General features: G+C 38.2%; 1 protein-coding gene across 3 annotated transcripts in view; it reads left to right on the top strand.

The window, feature by feature from the left end:
* The window catches only part of USP15 (ubiquitin specific peptidase 15), a 127472-nt gene that overhangs the window by 16855 nt on the left and 82986 nt on the right, over positions 1–27631 (top strand). For all 3 annotated transcript variants that reach the window (XR_013995479.1, XM_081082312.1, XM_081082313.1), the window contains 3 exons: positions 6637–6764; positions 10465–10595; positions 26966–27092. Coding sequence is in view for 2 of the 3 variants with exons in the window: in XM_081082312.1 (XP_080938438.1) it covers positions 6637–6764; positions 10465–10595; positions 26966–27092 (386 nt within the window). In the remaining variant the exon portion in view is untranslated. The remainder of the gene's footprint in view (positions 1–6636; positions 6765–10464; positions 10596–26965; positions 27093–27631) is intronic.

Below are 27631 nucleotides of genomic sequence, written 5' to 3'. Positions count from 1 at the left end.
ATTAAAATATCATAATTTTAATTATTATGGCTTTATTAAATTATTATTTTAAAAAAGACCTGTTAGGTAATGTTAAGAATTTAGCTTTCATCCTAAAATAATAGTTATGACTATTTGTGAAGAATAAAAGTCATGAAATAGCAATCTTTGCAAATAGTTATAACTATTCAAAAAAGAAACTCAAAAGCTAAAATTGGGTTTATCTGGACCCTAAGAGTATACCAAGGATTAAGAGTGCTGTTTAGAGTGTATAAATTCAGGTCTTTGTTCGTTCATTTGTAATGTTGGTGAGCTATTGGTTCTGTTCTAGGCTTTTGTCAGGTCAAGTTGAGGAATTGGGATTTTGGCAGATTCATAGATTAGGAGTAGAGTTTTACAGTAGAACAAATCTATGCAAATGTCTTAAAATAAATTTTGATTTCACTACTTATCTAATATTGTCTTGGTGAGTAAACCTAAGAAGACTACACATTGTTTCTGTAACAGATGCTCCCATTTTTTTACTTCTCGTATTTCTTTACTGCAGTAAGATATAGATGGTCTGTAATACACGTATGATGCCCCTTTGCAATTGAAGATAGTGTTGAAAGCAGCTAAACAGTCATCAAATGGGAGAGTCTCCTCTCATAATAATACCATGTTATGGCAGCAGATGAACACTGCTCAGTGTAAAACTCCACTATAACTGTGAAGAATATATTAAACTAGAGGCCCAGTGCATGAAATTCGTGCACTGGGGGGGGGGGTTCCCCTCAGCCCGGCCTGTGCCCTCTCGCAGTCCAGGACCCCTCACTCCTTACCGCCCGCCTGCTTGCTGCTTGGCTTGCTGCTCCTTAGCGCTGCCACGGAGGTGGGGGAGGCTCCCGCCACTGCGCTTGCTAGCTGTGAGCCTGGCTTCTGGCTGAGTGGTACTCCCCCTGTGTGAGCTCACTGACCACCAGGGAGCAGCTCCTGTGTTGAGTGTCTGCCCCCTGGTGGTCAGTGCACCACCATAGCAACTGGTTGTTCTGGTTGTTCCACCATAACGGTCACTTAGGCTTTTATTATATAGATACTTGGGGAGATAAAGCACCATCATGTAGAAATACCTTTTAAATAAATAAAATTTTGATACTATTCCACTAATAATTTTTAAAGTAAGTTTTATAAATTGCATTTTAAATTATATTACTAGAGGCCCGGTGCACGAATTCATGCACGGGTGGGTCCCTTGGCCTCACAGGTGATCGGGGCCGATCGGGGGGCCGGGGGTGGCTGACTGAGAGGAGCGACTGTGGGAAGTTGGCCAGGGAGGGACTGCCGGAGGTTGGCCTGCTTGGGTAAGGGACCACAGGAGGTTGGCTGACCAGGGGGAAGGACCGCGGGAGGTTGGCCGACTGAAGAGAGGGGCCGCGGGAGGTTTTCCAGCCACAGGAAGTTGTCTGTGGGAGCTCCTGCGTTGAGTGTCTGCCCCCTGGTGGTCAGTGCATGTCATAGCAACTGGTCATTCAGTCGCTTAGGCTTTTATATAGATAGATAGATTGTTAGTATATAAATTTTAACACAATTCCAATAAAAATCTTAAACTGTTTTTTGATGGTGGTTTTGTGTGTGTGTGTGTGTGTGTGTGTGTGTATGTAACTTGATAAGCTGTTTCTGAAATTCATATGGATGAGCAGATGGCCAAAGATAGTTAAGACAATTTGCAAAACAAACAAGTTGGGGGAACTTGCCTTCAAATATATCAGGATTAAAATAATTAAGACACTGTGAAATTGAAACAATGATAGAAATGAAGATGAATGGAATAAGGGAAAGATCCTTTAGTGTGACTTTTTTGCAAAGAAAGCAAATAAAATGTCTGAAACACTTGTTTAAATTGCGAAGGAGAAAGTAAAAATTTTTTGATGGGTGAAATACAATATAGTGTAATTTTATTATCAATTTAACATATAAACTCATTGCTAATCTAAACTATTTTATTTTAGAAATAGGATTCTTTTATGAGTTAGTCTCATAATATGTTTTCCTCATAAATCTCAAATTTTATGATTTGGGGGCTCTTACTTGCATAACCCTAATAGTGGTTATTGATGTATAGAAATTATGCCATATCCACTTTTCCCCCCCATATATACTTTTAAGTAATTAAGCTATTGATGAATATTCTTTAAGAGTAATGGTGTTTTGTTAGGATGATGTATTTGCTTCAGAGATTTTCAGACATTCTGATAGTGCTATATATAGTAAGCACAAAAACATCAGAATGATGATCTAAAAACTTGTTTACATGTCTTGTTAACCTTTACTTTTGATTTTGTTTGTTTGTGATTGAACCTGGTTAAATGTGGGGAAAATGTTTTTGGAAGAGAATTAAAATAATTATGAACCTGTGACAAAAGCAATATTTCGTAGTAGGTATAATATAGTCAGAATAAATTTGTAAAGTTCTTAAGGCTTATGATTTTTTTATGCTCTCTTTACTAGAGAACCATTATTTTACTTTTTTCTATCACTGGTTATCTAATGAGGGTTAATTTTTTTAATTTTTAAAAATAAGATGAATATAGTTAAATAGTTGGTGTGTCGCATTTATAAAAATAATTATTTGTGTGTTTTTTTAAAAAAAACTTGGGCCAAAACCGGTTTGGCTCAGTGGATAGCGCGTCGGCTTGCAGACTGAAAGGTCCCAGGTTCGATTCCGGTCAAGGGCATGTACCTGGGTTGCGGGCATTTCTCCAGTGGGAGATGTGCAGGAGGCAGCTGATCGATGTTTCTCTCTCATCGATGTTTCTAATTCTCTATCTCTCTCCCTTCCTCTCTGTAAAAAATCAATAAAATATATTTAAAAAAAACAAAACAAAACAAAAAAAAACTTGGGCCCTGACCAGTTTGGCTCAGTGGATAGAGCATTGGCCTGTGGACTGAAGAGTCCCAGGTTCGATTCCGGTCAAGGGCATGTACCTGGGTTGCGGGCACATCCCCAGGGGGTGTGCAAGAGGCAGCTGATCGATGTTTCTCTCTCATCGATGTTTCTAACTCTCTATCCCTCTCCCTTCCTCTCTGTAAAAAATCAGTAAAATATATTTTTTAAAAAATAAAAAATAAAAAAACTTGGATAATAATAATTATAAGCAATCTTGCAAACCTTTAATAATTGCTTTTCTTACTCTCAAAAAATTACACTAAAATATATGTAATTAACAGATGGTATTTGCAAGTTTTTTGCAAAAGAACCATTTTTCTTGTTATATTTTATCACATTTTAAAATTTGTTTTGATTTTTATGATTACCATTAGAATTTTCAGCTGGCAAATATTTTAATGAAGAGATATTACTTGCATTTTTCAAAAAGTGCTATAAGGAATTTTTAAAAATGTGTATGTTAACACTTATTATCTAATAGTAGATATATAGAATAGTAGAAATAATACTTTATACAAGTGAAATATTTTTCTTTAAAATACTGTGACATTAAAATTATTTTCAATAATCTTTGAAGTAGGTACGAACTTTAATCTACACTAATAAAAGAGAAAAATGGTAATTGGCGTACGGCAATACCGTTTTCATTGGCTAATCAGGGCTATATGCAAATTAACTGCCAACTAAGATTGGCAGTTAACTGCCAACAAGATGGCGGCTAATTTGCATATGTAGGCACAATGCAGGGAGGCAAAAGGGAAAGCAGGAAGAAGCCCCCTGCCACTGACAGTGATCTGAAACCCAGGGGGGAGCTAAGAGCTGGGGGGCAGGGCAAAGGCGGCCCTGGGGCCTCCTTTTCCCTGCCCCCCAGCCATGATCGGAGAATCAGGCGCCTTTGCCGCCCTGGCCAGTGATAGCAGGAAGTAGGGGTGGAGCCAGCGATGGGAGCTGGGCACGGTCGAAGCTGGCAGTCCCAGGAGCTAGGGGTCCCTTGCCTGGGCCTAAAGCGAAGCCCACGATCGCGGCACCCCCCGCTGCCACTGCAGGTCCCCGCTGCCTGGTCCAGACGCCTAGGCCAGAGGCGTTAGGCCTGGGCAGGGGCAGAGCCTGCAACAGCGGGGAGCTGGGGGTCCCCTGCCCAGGCCTGACACCTCTGCCAGAGGCCGCAGGCCTGGTCAAGGGGCCGATCCGGTGATTGGTGATCGGAGGGTGATGAGGGTCAACTCCTCTGGCCGAGGCATCAGGCCTGGGTGGGGGGCGGAGCCAGTGATCGGGAGGAGATGGGAGTCCCCTGTCCAAGCCTGACACCTCTGGCGGAGGCGTCAGGCCTGGGCAAGGGGCCAATCAGGCGATCGGAGGGTGATGGGGGTCAACGCCTGAGGGCTCCCAATGTGTGAGAGGGGGCAGACTGGGCTGAGGGACACTCCTCCCCCCTCCCCCACACCCAGTGCACGAATTTCGTGCACTGGGCCCCTAGTATATATATAACGAAATACAGTAAAACCTCTATATAGCGAACTAATATAGGCAAGGGTTTGTAAAAGCCAAAAATCCATTATATAATAAAGTAGGTTTTTCCGAACGTGTATGCTAAAACATTTACCAGTTAGTTTGTCTGTTTTTGCTTATGTAGACTTGTGTGTAATTAAAATTATGTATGTATAAAATCTTAATTTCACAGAAAACTTTTCTATATGTATTACAGTAATTTTAAATTTATATGAATAGATCTAGTAAGTACATACATTCACCAGTCACCCCAGTAAACAAATGCACAGGGCTGGGGCTAGTACACCCAGCATGTGTTCAAACTTCTGCAGAAAGTCAGGCTAGGTGACAACAGAACCAGTTACTGAGGGCGATGCAATGTGATTATGTGCTAGTAATTAACTGAACATTATAAGCGGTGACTTTTGGATTTAAATATGTAGACTATAGTTGTAGATATGTAATATTTATGTCAGCGAAATTGCTACAGGTTTTTTTTTCCAACATATGGCCTGTTCGCTAAAATTTATTAAAAAGAACAGTGAATTAATAATAAAAATAACCTGGTAATCCTATCTAATAAAAGAGAAACATGGTAATTGGCATACAACTGCTACCCTTCCCATTGGCTAATCAGGGCGATATGCAAATTAACTGCCAGCCAACATGGCGGCCGGCAGCCAGGCTTGCTTACTTCAGTGACGGAGGAAACCAACGTTCCCTGCCTGCCTTGCCGGCCTCTGAGCCTGCAGTTTGAAACATTGTAACAAATATAGAAGCTAAACGAAAACCCAGAAACCTGCTTTCAGCGAGCCAGAATCTCAGAACTGGAGTTATACATTGTTTCGATTATAGAACCGAAACAAACTAGATACCTGCTTTCAGCAGCCGAGGCCTAAGGGCTGGAGCCAAGCCTCAGAGCTAAAGCTGGCCCAGAATAAAAAGAAAACAAAAAAAATGAGCGGTTGGGAGCTTCCGTCACCCGCCAGCCTGAAAACAGCCCTCAGCCCCTCACCCAGGCTGGCCAGGCACCCCAGTGGGGACCCCCACCCTGATCCAGGACACCCTTCAGGGCAAACCAGCCGGCCCCCACCCGTGCACCAGGCCTCTATCCTATATAGTAAAAGGGTAATATGCCTCCTGGCACCGGGATCAGCGTGACAGGGGGCAGCGCCCAAACCCCCTGATCGCCCTGTGGCTCTGTGTGTGACAGGGGGCAGGGCCACAACCTCCCTATCCGCCCTGCTCTGTTTGTGACAAGGAAGGCGCCCCAACCTCCTGATCAGCCCTGCTCTGTGCCTGATGGGGGGAGCTCCCCAACCCCCTGATCGCCCTGCGGCTCTGTGTGTGACAGGGTGTGGTGCCCCAACCCCCTGTTCAGCCCTGCTCTGTGTGTGACAGGGTGTGGTGCCCCAATCCCCGCCCCCCACGGGCCCTGCTCTGTGTGTGACGGGGTAGAGCCATAACCTCCCCATCAACCCTGCCCCGAGTGTGTCAGGGTGCGGCACCCCAATCCCCTGATTCTCCCTGCTCTGTGTGTGATGGGGCGGTGCCCCAACTCCCCTATCGGCCCTACTCTGTGAGTGACAGGGGGGAGCTTCCTAACCCCCTGATGGGCCCTGCTCTGTGAGTGGCATGGGCAGCGCCCCAACCCCCTGATTGGCCCTGCTCTGTGCGTGACAGGGGGTGGCGCCACAACCTCCCCATCGACCCTGCCTTGAGTGTGACAGGAGGCGGTGCCCCAACCCCCCAATCAGCCCTACCCTGAGCGTGACTGAGTGTGGCATCACAACCTCCCGATCCCCCTGCTCTGTGCATTACAGGGGCCACGCCCCAACTCCTCAATCGGCCTTGCTCTGAAACCGACCAAGGGCTGCACCTAGGGATTAGGCCTGCCCTCTGCCACCCGGGAGCAGGCCTAAGCCAGCAGATCGTTATCTCCTGAGGGGTCCCAGACTGCGAGAGGGCACAGGCCGGGCTGAGGGACCGCCCCCTTCCCCTCGAGTGCACAAATTTTTGTGCACCGGGCCTCTAGTTTAATTATAAGCAAATCTTGGTTAAAAGCAATTTAAAATTAACAAAGTGTTAATTTTCACATATGACATATAGACCAGAAATTTTGTCCATTAAAATCCAAAGTTCATTAAATTGAGGTCCGCAAAATGAAGGTTTACTGTATCAAAAATAGTTTCTGTGCTGTTCCTATAGTTCCAGGTTTTCCTTTACCAATTTTTCTTTTTTAGGTACCTAGTTGATAGTCGCTGGTTCAAACAGTGGAAAAAATATGTTGGCTTTGACAGTTGGGACAAATACCAGATGGGAGATCAAAATGTATATCCTGGACCCATTGATAACTCTGGACTTCTCAAAGGTATTATTTTCTTCTTTCCTTCAAATTGTAAATGTTTTTCTTTCAAATATGTTATAGTCAATGTAGGGAACACAGAAAATGTTAATGTACATATATTGATAAACTAGAACTTTCTTTGTATTGTAGATTTGATATAATGAATTCAGACTATTCTGTTAAAATTAGTTTGTATCGTGACAGATTTTGTTTTTCATTTATGATGTAATACAGGTTTATTATTTAAACCTTTAAATGAAGAATGTAAGTTAGAAAGTGCTACCTTATTATTTGGGGGGGAATGTTGTGTTGTATATTGTTTTTCCTAATCGATACAGACATTTTTTAGTTGGGGAGCACTGACATATGTTTACATTCTTGGATCTTTGCATTAATAAAGCCCAGTGGAAAATATGGGCAAGGATTTCAACAGATGCTTCACCAGAGAAGTTTTCAAAAAGCATATGCAAAGATATTCAACATTATTAGTTATTAAAGAAATGAAGAGTAAAACCACAATACATGTATTAAAATAATTAAAATTTAAAAGACTGACCCCATACCAAGTGTTGACATGGATGTGGAGCAAGTAAAACTTTAATACACTTTCTGGGAGTGATATAGTCTGGCAATTTTCTAAAACACTAAGTATATTTACCATAGGAACCAACCGTTCCATTCTTAGGCATTCACCCAAGAAAAGTGAAAGTATTTATTCATATGGAAACTTGTACACAAATGTTTATAGCAGTGTTATTTGTAATAGAAAAAACTGGAAACAACCCAAAATGCCCATCAACAGCTGAATGGATAAACAAATATATCTATACTAGAGGCCCAGTGCACAAAATTCGTGCACGAGTAGGGTCCCTAGGCTTGGCTGGCCATCAGGGCCTATTGGGGCCTTCCAGCTGCTGGCCAGGGCCTTCCTTCCTCAGCTGCTGGCCAGGGGCTTCCTTTGTTCTCCGACACCCCCTGGTGTTCAGTGCACGCCATAGCGAGTGATCAAACTCCTGGTCTCCCGGTCAAACTCCTGTGGGGACAATTTGCATATCAGGCGTTTATATATATAGATAATGAAATCCTACTGAGCAATTAAAAGGAATGAAAAATATATATATGACTGGTCGACCGGTTGCTATGACTCACACTGACCACCAGGGGGCAGGCGCTCAACCCACAGGCATGGAAACATGGAACATACTGATGAATCTCCAAGGGAAGGAGAGAGGGGAGGGTGGAAAGAGATTCACCAAAGATCTTATATGCATACTAGAGGCCCGGTGCACGGATTCATGCACCGGTGGGGCCCCTCAGCCTGGCCTGTGGGAATCAGGTGGAAACTGGCAGTCCGACATCCCCCAAGGGGTCCCACATTGCAAGAGGACGCAGGCCAAGCTGAGGAACCCCATTGGTGCACAAATCTGTGCACCGGGCCTCTTGTTGATACATAAAATCATGAATGAATCTCAAGATACTTATTCAGCATAAACGAAGCTGTATAAAACAGTACATAGTATTTTTAGCTAAGATTCTAGAAAATGCAGACTTACCTATGTTAGCAGAAAGCAGACACAATTTTCATATACAAAGCACAAATAAGTGGTTTTCTGACAATAGGAAGGTTGACTTGGATGGCCAGAAAAGAGAGATTACAAAAGGCTACAAGGAAAACTTTGCAGGTGATGGATATGTTCATTTTGGTAGTGGTGATGGTTTCACACTGTTATTGATATGTCAAAACTTACCAAACTGTACATTTTAAATATATGCAGTTTATTGTATATCCATTATATACCAGTAAACACAGAAGTAACAGATATCAGCTATTCTGTTTTTAGGGGTGTTTTCTCCCTTTAAAAAAAACTATTTCATTTTGACTACTAGATACAAATAACTGTTTACATTCTGATATATAATAAAATCATTTACTCCAACTCTCAAATTGGAAAACAGCATTGAAGTCTTAATTTTAAATTTTTTTTTCTAAGTTTTCTTTGAAACATTTTGTTATAGTGAAAGAAAATGGATGATAGAGTAAAAGGATTTGAATCCAGTCTCACTAATTTTCTGTCTGTGTGACCTTAGGCAAGTTAAAAATACCTAAATCTGTTTACTAATAAAAATGGAGATATTTCATAATAGTGGACAATTAATTGAAATAAAAGGATTTTCTATAATAACATTTTTTACTATACCTGCAATTTTCTGGATATATGATCTTGGGCAAGTTACTCAATTTCCCTGAATATATTTTCAAATCTAAAAGGAAAATACCTATTTTATAGGATTGCTTTGAGGAATGACTGAGATAACATGGTTATCTGCTGCGTTATATATCATAGTACATTATCCATAGATGATTACCCATCATCTTCAGAATGTTCTGAAAATGTGTTGCAAATTTCAATTTTCATCAAGAATTTAAAAATGACAAGGTTTAAAAAAACTGAGTTTAAAAAGTAATACTTCATTTACATCTGCTATTGAGGTCCATATTATAAAAACCAGAGATTTTTCCATTTCTGCTCTATATGAAACATATTTTCTCAAATTTGGTATGATTCTGTGGCGACCATGAGGTGATCCTAGATAGAATAAATAACCTTTTATTCCCTTCAGCAGTTTTCCTGCTTCTTGCTTAATTTATATTTTTATATCTCATAAGAATAGTATGTTCTTATTATTGAAATTCTACCAAGAGCAATTTGGTTTTCCATGCTTGATCATGTAAGACTGGCTCAGAATGAGAGAATCCCCTTTATGTTGTCTGTAACTTAATAAACTATTTCTGTGTCTGTACTTTGAAAATTGATGTAAAGGACCAGATAATAATAAGTGAATCTCTAAGTAGGACTGTGTGATATAGGTATATAATTCAAGATTTCTGGCCTGCTCTGTAATAAATTTTTAGTTTAAACAGAATTTTGAAAGTGGATCATAGAATTAGAATCACATCTGAAAAACGACTTCCACTCTTCTCTAGAAAAGACTCTAGATTATGGGTCTTCTGGAATAATGATCTGATTCACAGGATGCCCTCTTGTGATTTCCATCATGGTTTCCAGCCCCATGTACTTTGGAGTCATTGTGAAAGGTTATTGATTTGTTTTTTGAGTTTCCTTCATCAGCTAATGCTAGAACGACAGCTATTACCGTGTGACAGATTTCTGATACTGAAAATATTTGGAAAACACTTTTTTTGAGGCCCCTTGGCTAACAATTATACCTTACTATATTTTTTAGAGACTAATAAAAAAAATTTGTGTTTTCAAACATTGTTGCTTCACTAATGTTAAACATTGGAACTTTTTAAAGCAACAGTTTATTTTGAAATATATAGATTTAGCCCTTACTGGTTTGGCTCAGTGGATAGAGCGTTGGCCTGTGGACTCAAGGGTCCCGGGTTCGATTCCAGTCAAGGGCATGTACCTTGGTTGCGGGCACATTCCCAGTGGGGATATGCAGAAGGCAGCTGATCGATGTTTCTAAGTCTCTATCCCTCTCCCTTCCTCTCTGTAAAAAAATCAATAAAAAATATATTTAAAAAAAAATAAATATATAGATTTAGATGTGAGCCTCTTCAGAGCTTTCTTTAGAACTTATTTAAATATTTTAATTAGTTTTTATGAGTTTAAGTAATTTGTGATGTATGCAACCAGAGTGTTTAGAGGTATGTACTGTTGTTTCTTTTTATGTATTGAATTTGTTTTTCCTTTTACAGATGGTGATGCCCAATCACTTAAGGAGCATCTTATTGATGAATTGGATTACATACTGTTGCCAACTGAGGGCTGGAATAAACTTGTCAGCTGGTATACATTGATGGAAGGTCAGGAACCAATAGCACGAAAGGTACATATTTAAAAAATAACTGATGAGAAATGTTTTTCTTGAACAATTCACATTTTATTGTTAATTCAGTGACTTGTGAAGCTTTGTCAATTATCTTTGAGATAAAGACCAGCAAAATGTTACTGAATACTGTGCAACAACAACTATCATATACTATATACCAACCACTGTTACAAGCACATAAAAGTAATCCCTCTTTACTCACAGTTTTGCTTTACATGGTTTCAGTTACCCATAGTTAACCATGATCCAAAAATATTAAATAGAAAAATTCAAGAATTAAACAATTCATACGTTTTCAGTTGCATGCCATTCTACGTAGCATGTTGAAATCTCACACCTTTTTTGTAATTTTATTTTTATTGATTTCAGAGAGGAAGGGTGAGAGAGATAGAAACATGAATGATTAGAGAGAATCACCAATCATCTGCCTCCTGCACACCCCCCACCGGGAAACCTGGGCACGTGCCCTTGGCTAGAATCAAACCCGGAACTCTTCAGTCCATGGGCCGACACTCTATCCACTGAACCAAACCAGCTAGGGCTCATACCTTCTTGCTCCATTTTGCTAGCACTTACCCAGGTTATATTGGTTATTGTTCATCTCTTACTGTGCCTGATTTATAAATAAATTTTATTATAGGTATGTATGTAAAGGGAAAAACATAGTATATATAGGTTCAGTACTACAGTGGGGCCTTGACTTATGAGTGTCCCGACTAACAAGTTTTTTGAGATACCAGCTGTATCTCAGCCAATTTTTTGCATTGAGTTGATAGAGTAATTTGAGTTAACGAGCTCCTTAACGAGCTCCGTCTCTCAACGAATTAAACTCGTAAGTCAAGGCCCCACTGTATGCATGGTTTCAGGCATACACTGAGGGTCCTGGAATGTATCCACCATGGATAAGAGGGTGTTACTATACATTATTAACTAAATTAATCCTCACAGAAAACCTTATGAGGAATATTATCTCCATTTTATAAATGAGGAAATGAGAACAGAAGTAAGAAAGATTCAGGGCCTTTTAGAGATACATCAGTTTACAAACTAAGGCAGCCTGACTATTTTCTTAATCAATGTGCAGCACTGCTTTTTTGGCAAAACAATTAGAAAATAAGAAAGAAAATAAAACTTGAAAAAATACATTGCAATCTAATTTTTTTAAAACCTGAAAATGCACATCTTTTTTTACTATAAAAATCACCCCTTTAAAGTAAAAAACTCAGTTGTTTTTAGTATATGCATAGAGCTTTTTATGAATAAGCAAAATCGTTTTTTTACATTTTCATCACATTTTACATTTCCGACTGAACCAATTTCATCCCAAACAAATTCAAAGGCCCAAAACATTAGATCATATGGATAAGGATCATTGTACTTTGGAGCTTTCTGGCAAGTTCCATCTGAATGAAGACTCTGATTTCTAGGAACCATTCAAAAAGCTTCTTAACTATACAGAGAGAGAAAATAAAAATAGACAGATCACCACCACTAATGGCTTATCCAGCCCAAAAATTGAGAGTGGCATGTCTTTAGAGTCCATTCCAATTAAGAAATTTTTTTTAATTTAAATTTTTTCTTGTTTAAAGTATGACATATGTCTCCTTTCCCCATTGACCTCTCTCCAGCCACTCCCATCCCCCAGCACATGCCCTCACTCCCCTACTGTCTGTGTCCATTGGTTATGCTTATATGCATACATACAAGTTTTTTGGTTGATCTCTTGTCACCCCCCCCCCCCCCCCAATCCTTCCTTGCCTTCCCTCTGAGGTTTGATGGTCTGTTTGATGCTTCTCTGTCTCTGGATCTACTTATTTTTGTTCATTATATTCCGCAAATGAGTGAGATCATGTGATATTTATCTTTCTCTGACTGGCTTATTTCGCTTAGCATAATGCTCTCCAAGTCCATCTATGCTGTTGCGAATGGTAAGAGTTCTTGCTTTTTTTACAGCAGCATAGTATTCCATTGTGTAGATGTATCAGTTTTTTAATTCACTCATCTGCTGATGGGCACTTAGGCTGTTTCTAAATCTTAGGTGTTGTAAATTGTGCTGCTATGAACATAGGGGTGCATATATCCTTTCTGAATGGTGTTTCTGATTTCTTAGGATATATTCCTAGAAGTGGGATTACTGGATCAAATGGGAGTTTCATTTTTAATTTTTTGAGGAAACTCCATACTGTTTTCCACAGTGGCTACACCAGTCAGCATTCCCACCAGCAGTGCATGAAGGGTTCCTTTTTTTTCACATCCTCGCCAGCACTTGTTTGTTGACTTGTTGATGATAAGCAGATGTCTCTCTTATTCCTCATTTTTAAATTTTACAATTATAATCTAGAAGAATTAAAAATGACCAATTTTCTTTACTTTATGGAACTAAAAAGTCATCCCATAGTAGAAGAATATCCAATACTTAAAGTAGATCTCTCAAAATTACACAATTTTTTGATGGTGTATTTGGATAAAGAGGAGCATGGGGGAAAAGTTGTGGGGAGAACCAGGATCTCTGAGCATAATTATTTGGGGATTCTTTTTCCTACATGGAAAGAATTAAAAAGGTGACTTATGTAACACAGGGTATAAACCTCTAGTAACCAAACCATATTTGAATTTATTTGGAACAGATGCTACGAAATTGCTGTATTCACTATTTTTATTTGTATTTGTATATTTATGGCTTAGGTTAGAATTGAATCTTCTTTCCTAAATAGAATGTGAATGTACCTTTGATTTAATTTACTTTAAGTATAGTTCCTTAATTTCACACAGCTTTTTCTTATAGTCATTTCAAAATTAGGATTCTTCTCTTTTAGGAATGTTAGCCTTATATGTATAAAAAGGTCTATCATGTTACTTATATTGCTGGAGAATTGAGTATTTTGACCATTTAAAGGATAGACTAGCTATAAAACTGTCCTGAAGAAGAACTTTATTTCTGGTGTAAAGGAAAATCTGTGTCTGAAATATTTTCAAATGTGTTAAAACTGTAGTATTACTTTAACCTTTATGGTACACTTTTCTTCCTTAATAAATGTGGCATATTATACAGACAAAATGTTATTATTAATGGTAAATGGATCAGCCAACAACTTCATGTCATTACTTTTTCAAAGAGGTTTTGTTGGAGTTTTTTGAAATTGTTGTGTGATAAGCAAAGTAAAACAAAAAAGAAAATCAGACTTTACACAGGTAGAAAGAAAACAAGCTTAACAAGTCTGCTAGGAGATCATACATTTATTTTTTTTATTAAGGTAGTTGGAATTTATTTATAAAGTAATTTTTAAACTTTAGTATGCATAAAATTACCTGGAGTTTTTATTAAAATGTGTCTTCTTCCAAAATTAAATCAATAAGCTTGGGAATTTCCAATTATGCTATGCCCCACATGACTCTGATGCTAGTGGATCTCAGTTGAGAAATTGACTGGTCTTTTAGGGTCTGAAGCCCAACTTTGACTTTTACTAGTCTCTGATTGAAATCTAGGGTTGGTAATATCCCTAGCTGTTATCCAGAAACAAGTTAATCATCTTCCTGGACCACAGATTATCTCTAAAATGTTTTATTTCTAGACATTCAATTAAAAACAACAAAACAACCAGACAATTGAGCAGGAAATACAATGAAACCAAAATCCAAGAGAAACTATCCTATATAATAAAGAGGTGATAAGCAAATTGACTGTCACGCCCTCGCACAAGATAGCCACCTTCATGTGGTCACTAGATGGCCACCACAAGATGGCCGGCAAGCGAGGGCATTTGTGGGTGATCAGGCCATCCGGGGAGGGCAGTTGAGGAGAGATCAAGCCAGCAAGGCAGGGCAGTTGGGGGCGATCGGGCCAGCAGGAGAGCAGTTAGGTGTTGATCGGGCTGGCAGGGGAGTGGTTAGGGGGTGGTCAGGCTGGCAGGCAGAAGCAGTTAAGGGCAATCAGGCAGGCAGGCAAGCGGTTGGGAGCCAGCAGTCCCGGATTGTGAGAGTGATGTCCAACTGCCGGTTTAGGCCCGATCCCTAAACCGGCTGTCAGACATCACCCAAGGAGTCCCAGATTAGAGAGGGTGCAGGCTGTGCTGAGGGACACCCTCCTTTCCCTCCTCCCCCAGTGTACGAATTTCGTGCCCCGGGCCTCTAGTAGACAACATAAACAGACAGACTCTTGAGGAAACCAGATAATGGAGTTATCAGACATAAACTTTAAAATATTGTGCATATTATTTTTAAAAAAATATAAAAGAGTTGAAAAGAAGGACAAGGACAGAACTGTTAAGAACCAAATTAAATTCTAAAACTGAATAATATGAAAAAATTAAGAATTAAGGACTTAATGTTTAGATAAAATACTAGATAAAAAAAGAAAAAGAATTTGTAAAGAAATGATAATATGTGTAAAGTATACATATTAAAGAATGGAAAATATAGAAAAAAGCAAAGGGACACATGGAATACAGTGAATAAGTTTATCATACATATACATGAACTCTTAAAAAGAGAATAAAGAATGGGGTGAAAGTAATTCTGGAGGTAATAATAGCTGAGAATTTCCTAAAACCAATGAAAGGTATCATGCTACAGACTGAAGAAATTTTGTGAATCCCAAGCTGAAAAAAATATATAAACAAAACCATACTCGGTAAATCTGTTGAAAAGCAAAGGTAAAAAGATATTCCTTATTGTAGCCAGAAAAAAAATATATGATACCTTCAAAGTAAGGATATAACAAAGAAATGATTTCTCAAAAGAAAATGGAAGAAAATACTTTTAATGTGCTGAGAAAAAATAACTGCTACCCTGGAATTCTGTGACCAAAGAAAAGATCTTTCAGAAAAAGCTATTTTTAGATAAATAAGTTGATAGAATTTTACCAGAAGATCTGAATTAAAGGAAATGTAAAACAGTCTGCAGAATGGAAGGAAAATTACTCCATATGGAAACTTGGGAGACACAGAAAAAAATGTAGACTGACAAAAGTAAATATTGTGGATAAATCTTAAGACACACTGTTTAAAATAGCAACAGTTTCTTACAGGAATGAAAATATGTATTAAATTGTAAGTACATAGCAATATTAACATATAAATTAAGATAGTAGCCTCCAAGATGACCCCCAATGATCTCCTCCTCCTCATACCCACATCCTTGGGTAGTCCCCATCCATACTGTACCAAAGTCTTGTTATTGTATTAGTCTGGGTAGCTAGTAACATATAGTAGACTAGAAGCTGGTGCACAACATTCGTGCACTGGGGGAAAAGGGGTCCCTCAGCCCAGCCTGCACCCTCTCGCAGTCCAGGAGCCCTCGAGGGATGTCCTTTCCAACTGCTGGGCTTAGGACATCCTTAGTGCTACCATTCCAAGCCGGCAGTAGGACATCCTTAGCGCTGCCACGGAGTGGGGAAAAGCTACCATCACTGCCACTGCGCTTGCCAGCCATGAGCCCAGCTCAGGGCTTCTGGCTGAGCAGCGCTCCCCTGTGGTAGCGCAGACCACCAGGGGGCAGCTCCTGCATGGAGCATTCTGCTGTTCAGTTGATTTGCATATTACCCTTTTATTATGTAGGATGTCATGACATGCCACTTTCAAGATTAGGTGAAGGGGGTAAAAGGGAACAAATTTCTAGTTATAAAATTAAGTCATGAGAATATAATGTATAGTGGCATGCCACTTTCAAAATTAGGTGAATGAGTAAAAAGGAACAAACTTCCAGTTACAAAATAAGTCATGGGGATATAATGTGTGGGGATTATACTTAATAACATTGTATTGCCTATTTGAAAGCCGCTGAGAGAGATCTTAAAAGCTCATCACAAGAAAAAATTTTGTAACTATGCATGGTGACAGATGTTAACTAGACTTATTGTGGCACTCATTTTGCAATATATGCAAATATCGAATCATTATGTTGTACACTTGAAACAGTCTTTTGTGTCAGTCATACCTTATTTAAAAAGAAAAGCTTGGGTTATAAAAGACACCTTGGCTTACACCCTGGGTGTGCATGGCCTTGTGCTTTCTCATTTCTTAGTCTGGGAAATTCAGCTGCATACTCAGACAGCCTTTGGAGGGCCTCATGCAGTAAGAAACTGAGATCACTGGACAAGAGAGGAACAGAGGCCTAACAACAGTCATGAATACGCTTGGGAGTGAATGCTCCAGTCTCATTTGAGCTTCCAAATAGTTGAAACCCCAGCTTGACAACAATCTCATATAAACCCCAAGCCAGAACAACCCAGCTAAGCTGCTCCAGATTCTTAAGCCAAGAAACTTGGTGAAGCTGCTAAATTTGGGGGTAATTTATTATGCAGCAGTAGATAGCTAATACTGACTTTGATATCTGAAGGAGTGTGCTGCCTAAAAAAACGTGGAATGTGATAGTGTTTTTGGAACTGGGCAGTGGGTAAAAGCTGTAAGGTCTTTTAAGAGTATTAATGAAAGTCTAAAGAGCCTTGAATAAATTGGTAGTAGGATTTCAGAAATTGAGTAGGCTGCCAGTGAGGACCTAAAAGAAAGTGAGGAAACCTTGAAGAAAGTGGTCTTTGTTATAAGGTGCTGGAAAGGTTAGCAATACATCAATTGCAGTAAATTGAAAGGTTAAAAAATATCTATCTATCTATCTAATGAACTGAACAATAAGCCAAAATGTTGAAAGGACTATATAGTCAGATGTGAGAAGAGAAAGAGAAGGTAAAGACTCTATACTAATAAAAGAGTAATATGCTAATTAGATCGGGAGACCTTCTGGATGTCCTTCTGGACAAAAGCTAGGGGCTTGGCCAGCCTGCATACCACCCCCAAACGGCCCTCAGCCCCTCGCCCAGGCCAGCCACACCCCCAGCGGGGACCCTCACCCCAATGGGGTTGTGGCAGCATGCAAACAGCCCTGAGCCCCTCTCCCAGGCTGGCCACGCCCCCCACAGGGACCCTCACCCCGATGGTGGTGTGGCCAGCCTGAAAATGGCCCTCAGCCCCTTGCCCAGGCCAGCCACACCCTTCAATGGGGACCCTAACCCCGATGGGGGCATGGCCAGCCTGCAAACCACCCCATGCCAGTCCCTCCCCCCAAGGGGACCCTGACCCTGATCTGGGACCCCCTTCAGGGCAGACCAAACGGCCCCCACCCATGCACCAGGCCTCTATCTATACTAATAAAAGGGTAATATGCTAATTAGACCAGGAGACCTTCTGGACGTCCTTTTGGACAAAGCCATGGTGGTGGGGCCAAGGCAGAGGCAGTTAGGGGTGATCAGGCCAGGAGGGGAGGGCAGTTGGGGGTGATTATGCTGGTGGGTAGGGCAGTTGGGGGCAAGCAGGCTGGCAGGGAGGGCAGTTGGGGACGATCAGGCTGGCAGGCAGAGTGGTTGGGGTAATCAGGCAGTCAGGCAGGTGAGTGATTAGGAGCCAGCAGTCCTGGATTGCAAGAGGGATGTCAGACTGCCAGTTTCCTCACTCCTGTGGGATTGGGCCTAAACCGACAGTCTAACATCCCCCGAGGGGTCCCAGATTGGAGAGGGTTCAGGCCAGGCTGAGGGACACTCCTCCCCCTCCCCCCCCCTCCCACGTGCACGAATTTCATGCACTGGGCCACTAGTGTTACATAAAAAGGAGGCAAGACTTCCTAATTTTGAAGATTTCTAGACTCTCCAGATGACAGTGTTAAAACTTAAAAGTTTGAGCAAAGATCAAACTTAGGGCACTCTCAATAAAGTATGATCTGAAGTTGAAGCCTAGGATGTGATTATAAAATTCATTATTAAGACCTCAGAAAAGTTAATGGTGGTACCTCACAGCTCTGTTCACACAAAAGGTCTTTAAAGAATTTATGAAAAGATGCTCAACTTCATTAGCTACTAGTATAAGAGAAATGCAAATCAAAACCACAGTATGATACCACCTCACAGCTGTTATCAATAAGACAAGAAATAACAAGAGGTCGAGAGAATGTGGAGAAAAAGGAACCCTCAGACACTACTGATGGGAATGTAAACTGATATAGCCACTATGGAAAACAGTATGCAATTCCTCAAAAATTTAAGAATAGAGCTGCCATATGACCCAGCAATTCTTCAGGGTATCTGAAATGTTTGAAAACATATACTGTAAATATATATTATTCACAGTAGCTAAGACATGGAAACAACCTAAATCATTGATAGATGATTGGATAAAGAAGTCGTGGTAAAGATACAATTGGAATTACTCCTTAGCCATAAGAAAGGGTGAAATATTTCCATTTGTGACAATATGGATGGATCTTGAGAATATCATGCTAAATGAAGTAAGTCAAATGGAAAAGGATAAGAGCCATATGATTTCATTCATGTGGGATATAAAACTGAAAGCAACAGAGACAATGCCTCATCTGTCCCAGTGTGCACAGCTGTCCTGCGCCACTGCCTAGTCCAGCCGTGGGCAAATTACGGCCCGTTTGAAATGAATAAAACTAAAAAAAAAAAAAAAGACCGTATCCTTTTATGTAATGATGTTTACTTTGAATTTATATTAGTTCACACAAACACTCCATCCATGCTTTTGTTCCAGCCCTCCGGTCCAGTTTAAGAACCCATTGTGGCCCTCGAGTCAAAAAGTTTGCCCACCCCTGGCCTAGTCAGTGGTTCTCAACCTTCTCGCCCTTTAAATACAGTTCCTCATGTTGCTACTTCATAACTGTAATGTTGCTACTGTTATGAATTGTAATGTAAATAACTGATATGCAGGATGGTCTTAGGCGACCCCTGTGAAAGGGTCATTCGACCACCAAAGGGGTCGCGACCCACAGGTTGAGAACCGCTGGCCTAGATAGCTATACATCTGGGTGCATCAAACCTCCAAATAACCTTCTGATTATCCCCTGGAGGACTCAGGTATCTAGGCCACCTGACACCCATCTGACATTGTTATCCAGATCACTGGACATAACCAGACCTCCTGACATCCATCATTTAGACCAGCGGTTGCCAACCTTTCGGACCTCACAGACCACTAGTGATCCGCGGACCACCGTTTGGTAACCGCTGAAACTACCTGTCATCTGACTGATAACCAGCCTGGACCAATCTTAGGGCTAAGACTGCAAGTCTAATATTTCTTTAGAGTGTACTTTTTTACTATAAGAACTCTTAACTTTTGTTCTTCTTTAGAACACTTCCGGGTTTTTGCCTAGCTGTTTTCCCAGTTTGTAAACTCTTAAGGCTCTTGAACAAATCTTTATTACTTGTTTTAAAAAAAGAAAGCAACAAATGAACAAAACAAACTTATAGACACATACAACAATATGAGGTTACCAGAGAGGAAGGATGAAGAGGGTAAAGGAGGTGAAATATATAGTGACAGAGGGAGACTAGACTATGAGTGGTAAGCACACTATGCAGTATACCAATTATATAATAAAGAATTGTTGACTTGAAAGTTACATAGTGTTATTAGCTATGTCACCCCAATACATTTAATTTGAAAAAAATTGCTAATAAACGTACTAAGTATTGGTAAATATATTTATATCTTTTAAGTCTGTTTTAATCTAGAGTTTCCCACCTCTTCTCTCACCTTGTATTTTTATTTATTGAATAAATTGGGTTGCTTGATTTGCAGGAAAACAAATTTTGGAATATACGTCATACCTCCTTTTAACATTTGGGATTCTAAGGAAAAAAAAGCTTAAGAGAAGCTTAAGCCCCTCAGCTTAAACCCAAGGTGGAGAGGACTTACCTAGGGGATATTTGTGTGTGTGACTTGTCTAATGGAATGAACTCCAGTGAAATCCACTTGAGACCTACAGTGTTTTCAAGAACCACTGCCATCTTGAACTGAAAATACAGTGTAAAACGAAAGGCCTTTTACTTCCCAAACAAGCAGGAATCAGACAAAGAGTTTACTCAACAGTAAACACATGCTAACTTTCACGAAAAAAGCATGACTCAGAAAACAGAACCAAATGTTATGAAGAGTCATTTTCAGGAAAGGGCAGACGTGAGTCCTAAGCAAAGATTGTCCAGTATTTGCCTAGGTGGATTTCAGAATTTCTGTGGGCCTCCTCTTTCCCCCCCTTTTTTACAGGAATATCTAAAATATTATCTTCTGCATGCCCCATTATTTTATTCTGGGTGTATGTGGGACAGATGACTTACAACTTTGTTCACAGGCCTATAGATCAAGGGGAACTATACTCAAGATGCTTAAGGAGCTATATCCGAGGATCCTCATCTATACCTGGATTAGATATAGATGACAGGTTTCTGAACTTTGAGTTGATGTTATAATGGAATGAGACTAGTGAGAGCCTTTGCAGGGGTTGGGTGTATTTTGCATCTTGCAGGGAGAGACTATGACGTATTGGGGGCTAGAGAATGGACTGTGGTAGCCAGCCTCAAAGATGCTTCCCAGTGATCACCACCACAGGGTATTCACATGGGTGTGTAACCTCCCACATTGGATCACGGTTGGTTTATGTGACTGTTAAAATATGGCAGAAGTGGTAGTATGTCAATTCAGAGTTAGTTTACAAATATATGGGTAGAAAAAACAAAACAAAACAAATATATGGGTAGGTTTAACTTGGGGTGCTCTCTTTCTCTTGGATCAGTCACTCTGATTGAAATAGCGTGCCATGCAGGCAGCCTACAGAGACTCACATGATGAGGAACTGAAGTCTCTGTCAACAGCTGTAGAGGAACTGAGGCCTGCCAACAATCACATGAGTGAGCTTGGAAGCAGATTTGAACGACGTGATTAACCACCTAGTAACATGCATAGCACTTAGTGCAGAAGACAAATTTATTTTGTATTCTAAAACTGTCTAATATTTTCAACTGAATAATAAAATAATACAACATAAAAGGGTGACTAAAGCCATCCTTAGAAGGAATTTTATAGTTAAATGCATATATTGGAAAGAAGAAATACTGAAAATCTGTTGTCTCAAGAAGTTAAGAGAAGAAAAGGAAATTAAGCCTAATCAAGAAATAATAATGTATAGTAGACATTAATAAAAAAGGGAAAAAAAAACACACTAAATGAACAAAGTTTACTCATTGCAAAAACAGTAAACTTAGGCCAGTAAAATAAAGATGAGTCCTGGCAAGACTGGTTAAGAATAAAAAGAGAATAGGCAAAAATAACCTTTTTAGGAATCAAAAGGGGACATCATAGCAGATCCTAAAGACTTTTTAAAAAGATTATGTTTCTGAACAGCTTCATGCAATAACTTGAACATTTAGCTGAAATGGACAAATTTTTACAAAAATACAACTTAATGTTGAAACAGTGAGAAATAAAAAGTCTGCATTGCACTTTGTGATTAAAGAAATAGAATCATTAAATGAAAACCTTTCCACAAAGTAAAATACAGGTCTAGAAGGTTTTATCAGTATATTCTATCAAATATTTAAGGAAGAAATATACCAATCTAATTCAAACTTTTCCAAAAATAGAAGGCATACTTCCTAACTTACTTTGTGGCTAGCATAAATTTGACACAAAACCTTGAAGGGCATTATAAAAAAATAATTATAGGCTAGTCTTACTCGTGTACATGGATAATTTCTAAACACTATATTAGCAAAGCAAATCCAGCAATAAGTAAAAAGGGCAATTAAAAATGGATAAGCTGGATTTTTAAATGCAATTTTGATTTAACTTTGAAAATCACTTAAAATTTTGGTATCAGCTGAATAAAGAAGAAAAATAACCTCAATAGATACAGAAAAAGCATTTGATAAAATTCAATATTCATGTATGATTTTTTTTTTAACTCATAGAAATAGAAAGCTAGGAGCAGAAGCTATGCAAATATACCTATTGGTAAAATATTCAAAGCTCTCTCAGATCAGGGACAAGACAAGGATAACTATATTAGAGGTTTTAGCCAGTTTGGTGATCCAAGGAAAAGAACTGAAAGAATAAAGGTTAAAACATAAAAAATAAAAATGTAAGACATTTTATATGTTGAAAATTTCAAAATAATTATACTGATAAACAATTAGAATTAAGTTTAGCAAGATAGCTGGATATAAGGTCAATATATAAAAGTCAATTACATATCAGTAGCAAATAAAGTTGAATTTTAAAATAATGCTTGTAGCATCAGACTTCTTAGAAATAAACCAACAAAAACTGATTTTCTGAAAAATATAAAACATTACTGAGCAAATTTTTAAAAGACCTAATGAATTAATGGCCATAGGAGTCACCATTTTCTGTAAAGGGCTAGATAGTAAATATTTTTAGCTTTGCGAGCCAAAATGGTCTCTGTGGAACCTACTCATCTCTGCTGTTTTGGGTGCAAAAGCAGCCATAGATGATACATAAATGAATAATGAGTATGGCTGTGTTCCAGTAAAATGTTAAAAGTAGATGGTGAGTCAGATTTAGCTTGTAGGTCATAGTTTTCCCACTTCAATCGAGGCACTGGTTAATTTATGCTTGCCAACATCCCAAGAAAGGGGGTAGTTAAATATTATTTGCATCTTATTTAGAATACATCTCAACATTTATGAAGTAGTCAATAAATATTGCAAAAATGAAAAAATAGACAGTTTCAGTTAAAATATATTGAAGAGACTATTAATTGTAATATGTCAATTTTATTTGGGATCTGATTCAAACAATGTATTAAAAATAAGAAATTTTGAGACAATTTGAACATTGACTAGATAATTGGTATTAAGCGATTCATTTAAATTATTTTAGTTGTGGTAATGGTATTACATTTTTGAAAAGACGCATCCTTAAATATTTGTAGATAGAAAATAACATGTAGCATTTGTTAGTATTAACAACTACTAGTATGATTTCATCTTTGTGTTATACTGCTCTACTTGTCTGTCTTTACCACTAGGTATTCTCACTCTGACTCCAGAGCCTAAGTCTAATTCACCTGTGACACCTAGCACTAAGTATAGGTGCTTATTAGTAAATGCTACAAAAATGAAGGTAGCTCACTCCTCAAAAATAGTAAATGTGTCCATTAGGCCTAGTGTTACCAAATTGTTGTTGAGTAAAGGATTTCTTTAGAAATTACTTTCTGTTTCCAGAGGGGGTAAGAAGGCATTATTTGGAATGAAATAAAGTTTCTGTAAACTTTCATACATTAAGTTTATTAAATATATTTCATGGCTTTATACAAAATGTTTTCTAATATTCACAGCAAGATGAACAAATGGAGTTTATATTTATTTAATTCAGCATAAACTTGTATTTTCCTCACTAACTCAGTAAAGAGGCTTTACCTTCTATGTGGCCTTTAATTAATGGAAATATGTAGTTTTTAATCCTCACCCAAAGATGTTTTGATTGATTTTAAAGAGAGAGGAAGCACGGGGGAGGAAAAGAGGAGGAGAAAGAAACATTGATGTGAAAGAGAAACATTAATCAGTTGCCTCATGTACTCACTGCTACTGGGGATGGAACCTGCAAACTTTTAGTGTATGGGATGATACTCCAACAACTGAGCACCTGGCCAGGGCAGAAATACTTTTATATAGCCATCATAAGTCTTAAATTTTGGACAAGGAGCCAGATTTTACCTTGTGCTTGCTCCTTATTTATAACAACACTAGAGGTCCGGTGCATGAAATTTGTGCACTCGGGAGGGGGGCGGGGGCTCCCTCAGCCCGACCTGCACCCTTTTGCAGTCTGGGAGCCCTCAGGGGATGTCCAACTGACGCTTAAGCTGGCAGTCAGGCATCCGTAGTGCTGCCGTGGAGGTGGGAGAGGTTCCCGCCACCGCTGCTGCATTCACCAGCCATGAGCCTGGCTCAGGGCTTCAAGCTGAGTGGCACTCCCCTTGTGGGAGTGCACTGACCACCATGGGTCAGCTCCTACATTGAGCTTATGCCCCCTGGTGGTCAGTGCACATCATAGCAACCGGTCATTCCACCGTTCAGTCAATTTGCATATTAGCCTTTTATTATATAGGATTATTTACTTAGAAAACAAACTATTTTAATTGTCACCTCTAATTCTGAAACATAACTATTATTTTTGAATAGTAACCTTCCAGGCTTAAATTTCAAATGTATGTTTTAATGGTTATAATAATAGATAAATATAACTTTATAACCTGTTTTTGTAAGCCTGCTTCTTTCTGTTAGTCTTCATAGCAACCATTTTAAATGATTATTTTCAGTGCAGACATTTTTAATGAACGTAGGAAACTTTATATAAATAAAAATAAAAGCTATGTTATATAAACAAATAATTTACATATGATCATAACATGAATACATAAATATGATAATTAATTTTCTGTGCTGAAGTGCTATAATCATTCATATAGTATGGTTCTTTTAAATCAGAAATAGTTGGAAGACAGAAATATTTTTTTAAAAGAACAGCCTTTTTTGTTTCCTTTAAGTTTTTTTTATTATAAAGTATGTAAAACCTAAAACTTGCCATTTTAAGTGCAAAAGTCAGTGGCAGTAATTACAATCAGGATGTTGTGCAACCATCACCACTATTTCCAAAATTTTTCATCATCCCAAACAAGAATAGCTTTTTAATACACTACTTTTAGAAGTACTATAATATCTTATAAATATATTCATAGTATTCCAAGTAGTGATATTGAGTGTTTTAGTAATGTAGCATATTGTCAGAGAGAAGAAAAAAATGAGAAAAGTTCTGAATCCCAGGGAAGTGTGGATTTTGAAATTGTCTGGATGGTATTTTTTTCACTGTTTATAATAACTTTCTAACAGTTAAATCACCAGGGGTTTTTTCAGAAAAATATCTGTTAGTGTTATTAAAATTAATTGCCTTTAAAAAAAGAACTATGATTATTTAAAATATATATACCTCCATGTAAATCATGAGGAATGTTCATATTTTTTATTATTTTATCCTGTTTCTGTATTCCATTACCTGATCTGTTGTTGGTCATTTCATTTTCTCCCCCATAAAAATGAGGCCTGTGGTTTTTATAGCAACTTATCAATGATTAGTAGCTACCTTAATATATTTTAGGATTCTTTTCTGATATTGAGTCCTAGAACAAATTTTTTATTGATAGTGATATTTGATTCCTAGTTTTTCTACTTAAATATTGCTACAAGCAATCTTATAAAATAAAATGATGTGGTTTCTTTTGCTACATTCTTAACCTCAAAATAAGCATAAAGAGATAAAACATTGTCTAACTTAAGAGTTAGACAATTTACATATTGGTTTGTAAAATGAATTAAGTTAATAGAAGGAGAGGCATAGGCTATTAACCTGTTTTAGAAATGCAATAGGAGGACTACAGTGAGGTGATAGTGGGTTTAGAGGCTGGAGGAGGGTATAGAGGACATACATGGGGATGGACGGGGACCTGAGTTGGTGTGGTGAACACACAGTGCAGTGTACAGATGATGTGCTGTAGAATTGTGCACCTGAAACCTGTATAATTTTGTTAACCAATGTCACTTCAGTAAAATAATAAATAAATGCAGTAGGAGAATATATATGACAAAGTATCATAAAAATTATGTTGGGTTGGACATTAAGTGCTAGATAAACTACATTTGAAGTTTTTGAGCTAAAACTGTTTCCCTACAAGTGAAAGAGAAAATTTTAAATCCCTTACTAAAGTGATGCTAAGCGTGTGAGTGCAGGAGTCATTTGGAGCCTCCCTTTTGCCATATTTGTCTAATGTATCACATATCAGGCTGATTACTATTTTCAGCAACAGTATTCATGACTGAAACCCTACAGTTAACCTTTAGAAGAGCAAAAGGAAATATACTTATTAAAAAGGTGACCCTAATGTACACATATTTTCTATCTTTCTGCTTTATTGCTTGCATGTTTAAGCAGCTTTTTTTATTTTCACTTGTTGCGTAGAATTACTAAGTGTGTGTTTAAAGATCAAAGTCATCTGAGGATGGTAAACTAACATATCAGGTATAGCGCATAGCTAAACAGTTTGGCAGCAGTAATTTTAAAATATTTGTTTTAACATACAGAGTGAGACAGCTATTGCTAGCTGAAATTGTATAAAACTTATTTTAAAAAGTTTTCAGCTTGAGATCAGTACTAAAAACTATAAGTATGTCTGTATCTTTAGTCAGAGTAGTATTTACATTTTGAGTAAACTTTTTTCTTATAAGTACTGAATGTATTCATTGTGTACTTAAGTATCTTCATAGATCAGTAGAATACCTTTCCATACTCTTAGTGTTTAATATGATTATTCATATTCTGTTAAATACTAAATTTTCCAAAAATGTTTCTTGCCTTTTCAAATAGTTAATATTTTTTATATTGATAGATTTTACTAGTTATTATTTTCCATTGAAGATCTGTGGCTTTTTCTAAGACTCTTTAGAAAATGTATTCTGTTAGAGACAGTGAAATATATTGAGCTATAGCTGAAACTGTTTTGTTTTGCTTTTTCAGGTGGTTGAACAGGGTATGTTTGTAAAGCACTGCAAAGTAGAAGTATACCTCACAGAATTGAAGCTCTGTGAAAATGGAAACATGAACAATGTTGTAACTAGAAGATTTAGCAAGGCTGACACAATAGGTAAAGCAAGATCTGTTAAATCATTGCTATTATAATTCTATTTGTTAAATGTTACTAGGATGATAATGATGTTAAGGGTCTGTATTTAACATTATAGATTTCCAAGCTTGATGCACTATGTCTTAGCTTAATGTTGAATTATTTATGGTTTCTAAATTCACTTTACATTATTAAATGAAGTTAATATTTGTGCCATTTTACTTTTTTAAAAGCATCAAATTATGTTTTACTTTAGCATTTGAAAATGTGTATTTTGTTTATAACAGGATTATAAATTAAAGAACTTTTATGATGAGTAGATTAGGGAATTAAAGTTTCAAATAAAAGTGTACCTAACTCCCTTTATATATTTATATGTCTACATATCTGTATATATATATATCTATAAATGTACACTGAAATTTATGTAAAATTTTTCATTCTATTTGAAGGCCTTATCTATCTATACTAATAAAAGGGTGATATGCTAATTAGACCAGGTCAACCGGCCATCTTCCGGACGTTTGACTTCCTTCCGACAAAGCCATGGTGGTGGGGGC

The sequence above is a fragment of the Myotis nattereri genome, assembly GCF_964212035.1.
Source record: "Myotis nattereri genome assembly, chromosome: 2".
NCBI classification, from domain to species: domain Eukaryota; kingdom Metazoa; phylum Chordata; class Mammalia; order Chiroptera; family Vespertilionidae; genus Myotis; species Myotis nattereri.
Note: the sequence above shows the minus strand (reverse complement) of the source record. Positions and strands in the feature narration are given on the sequence as shown.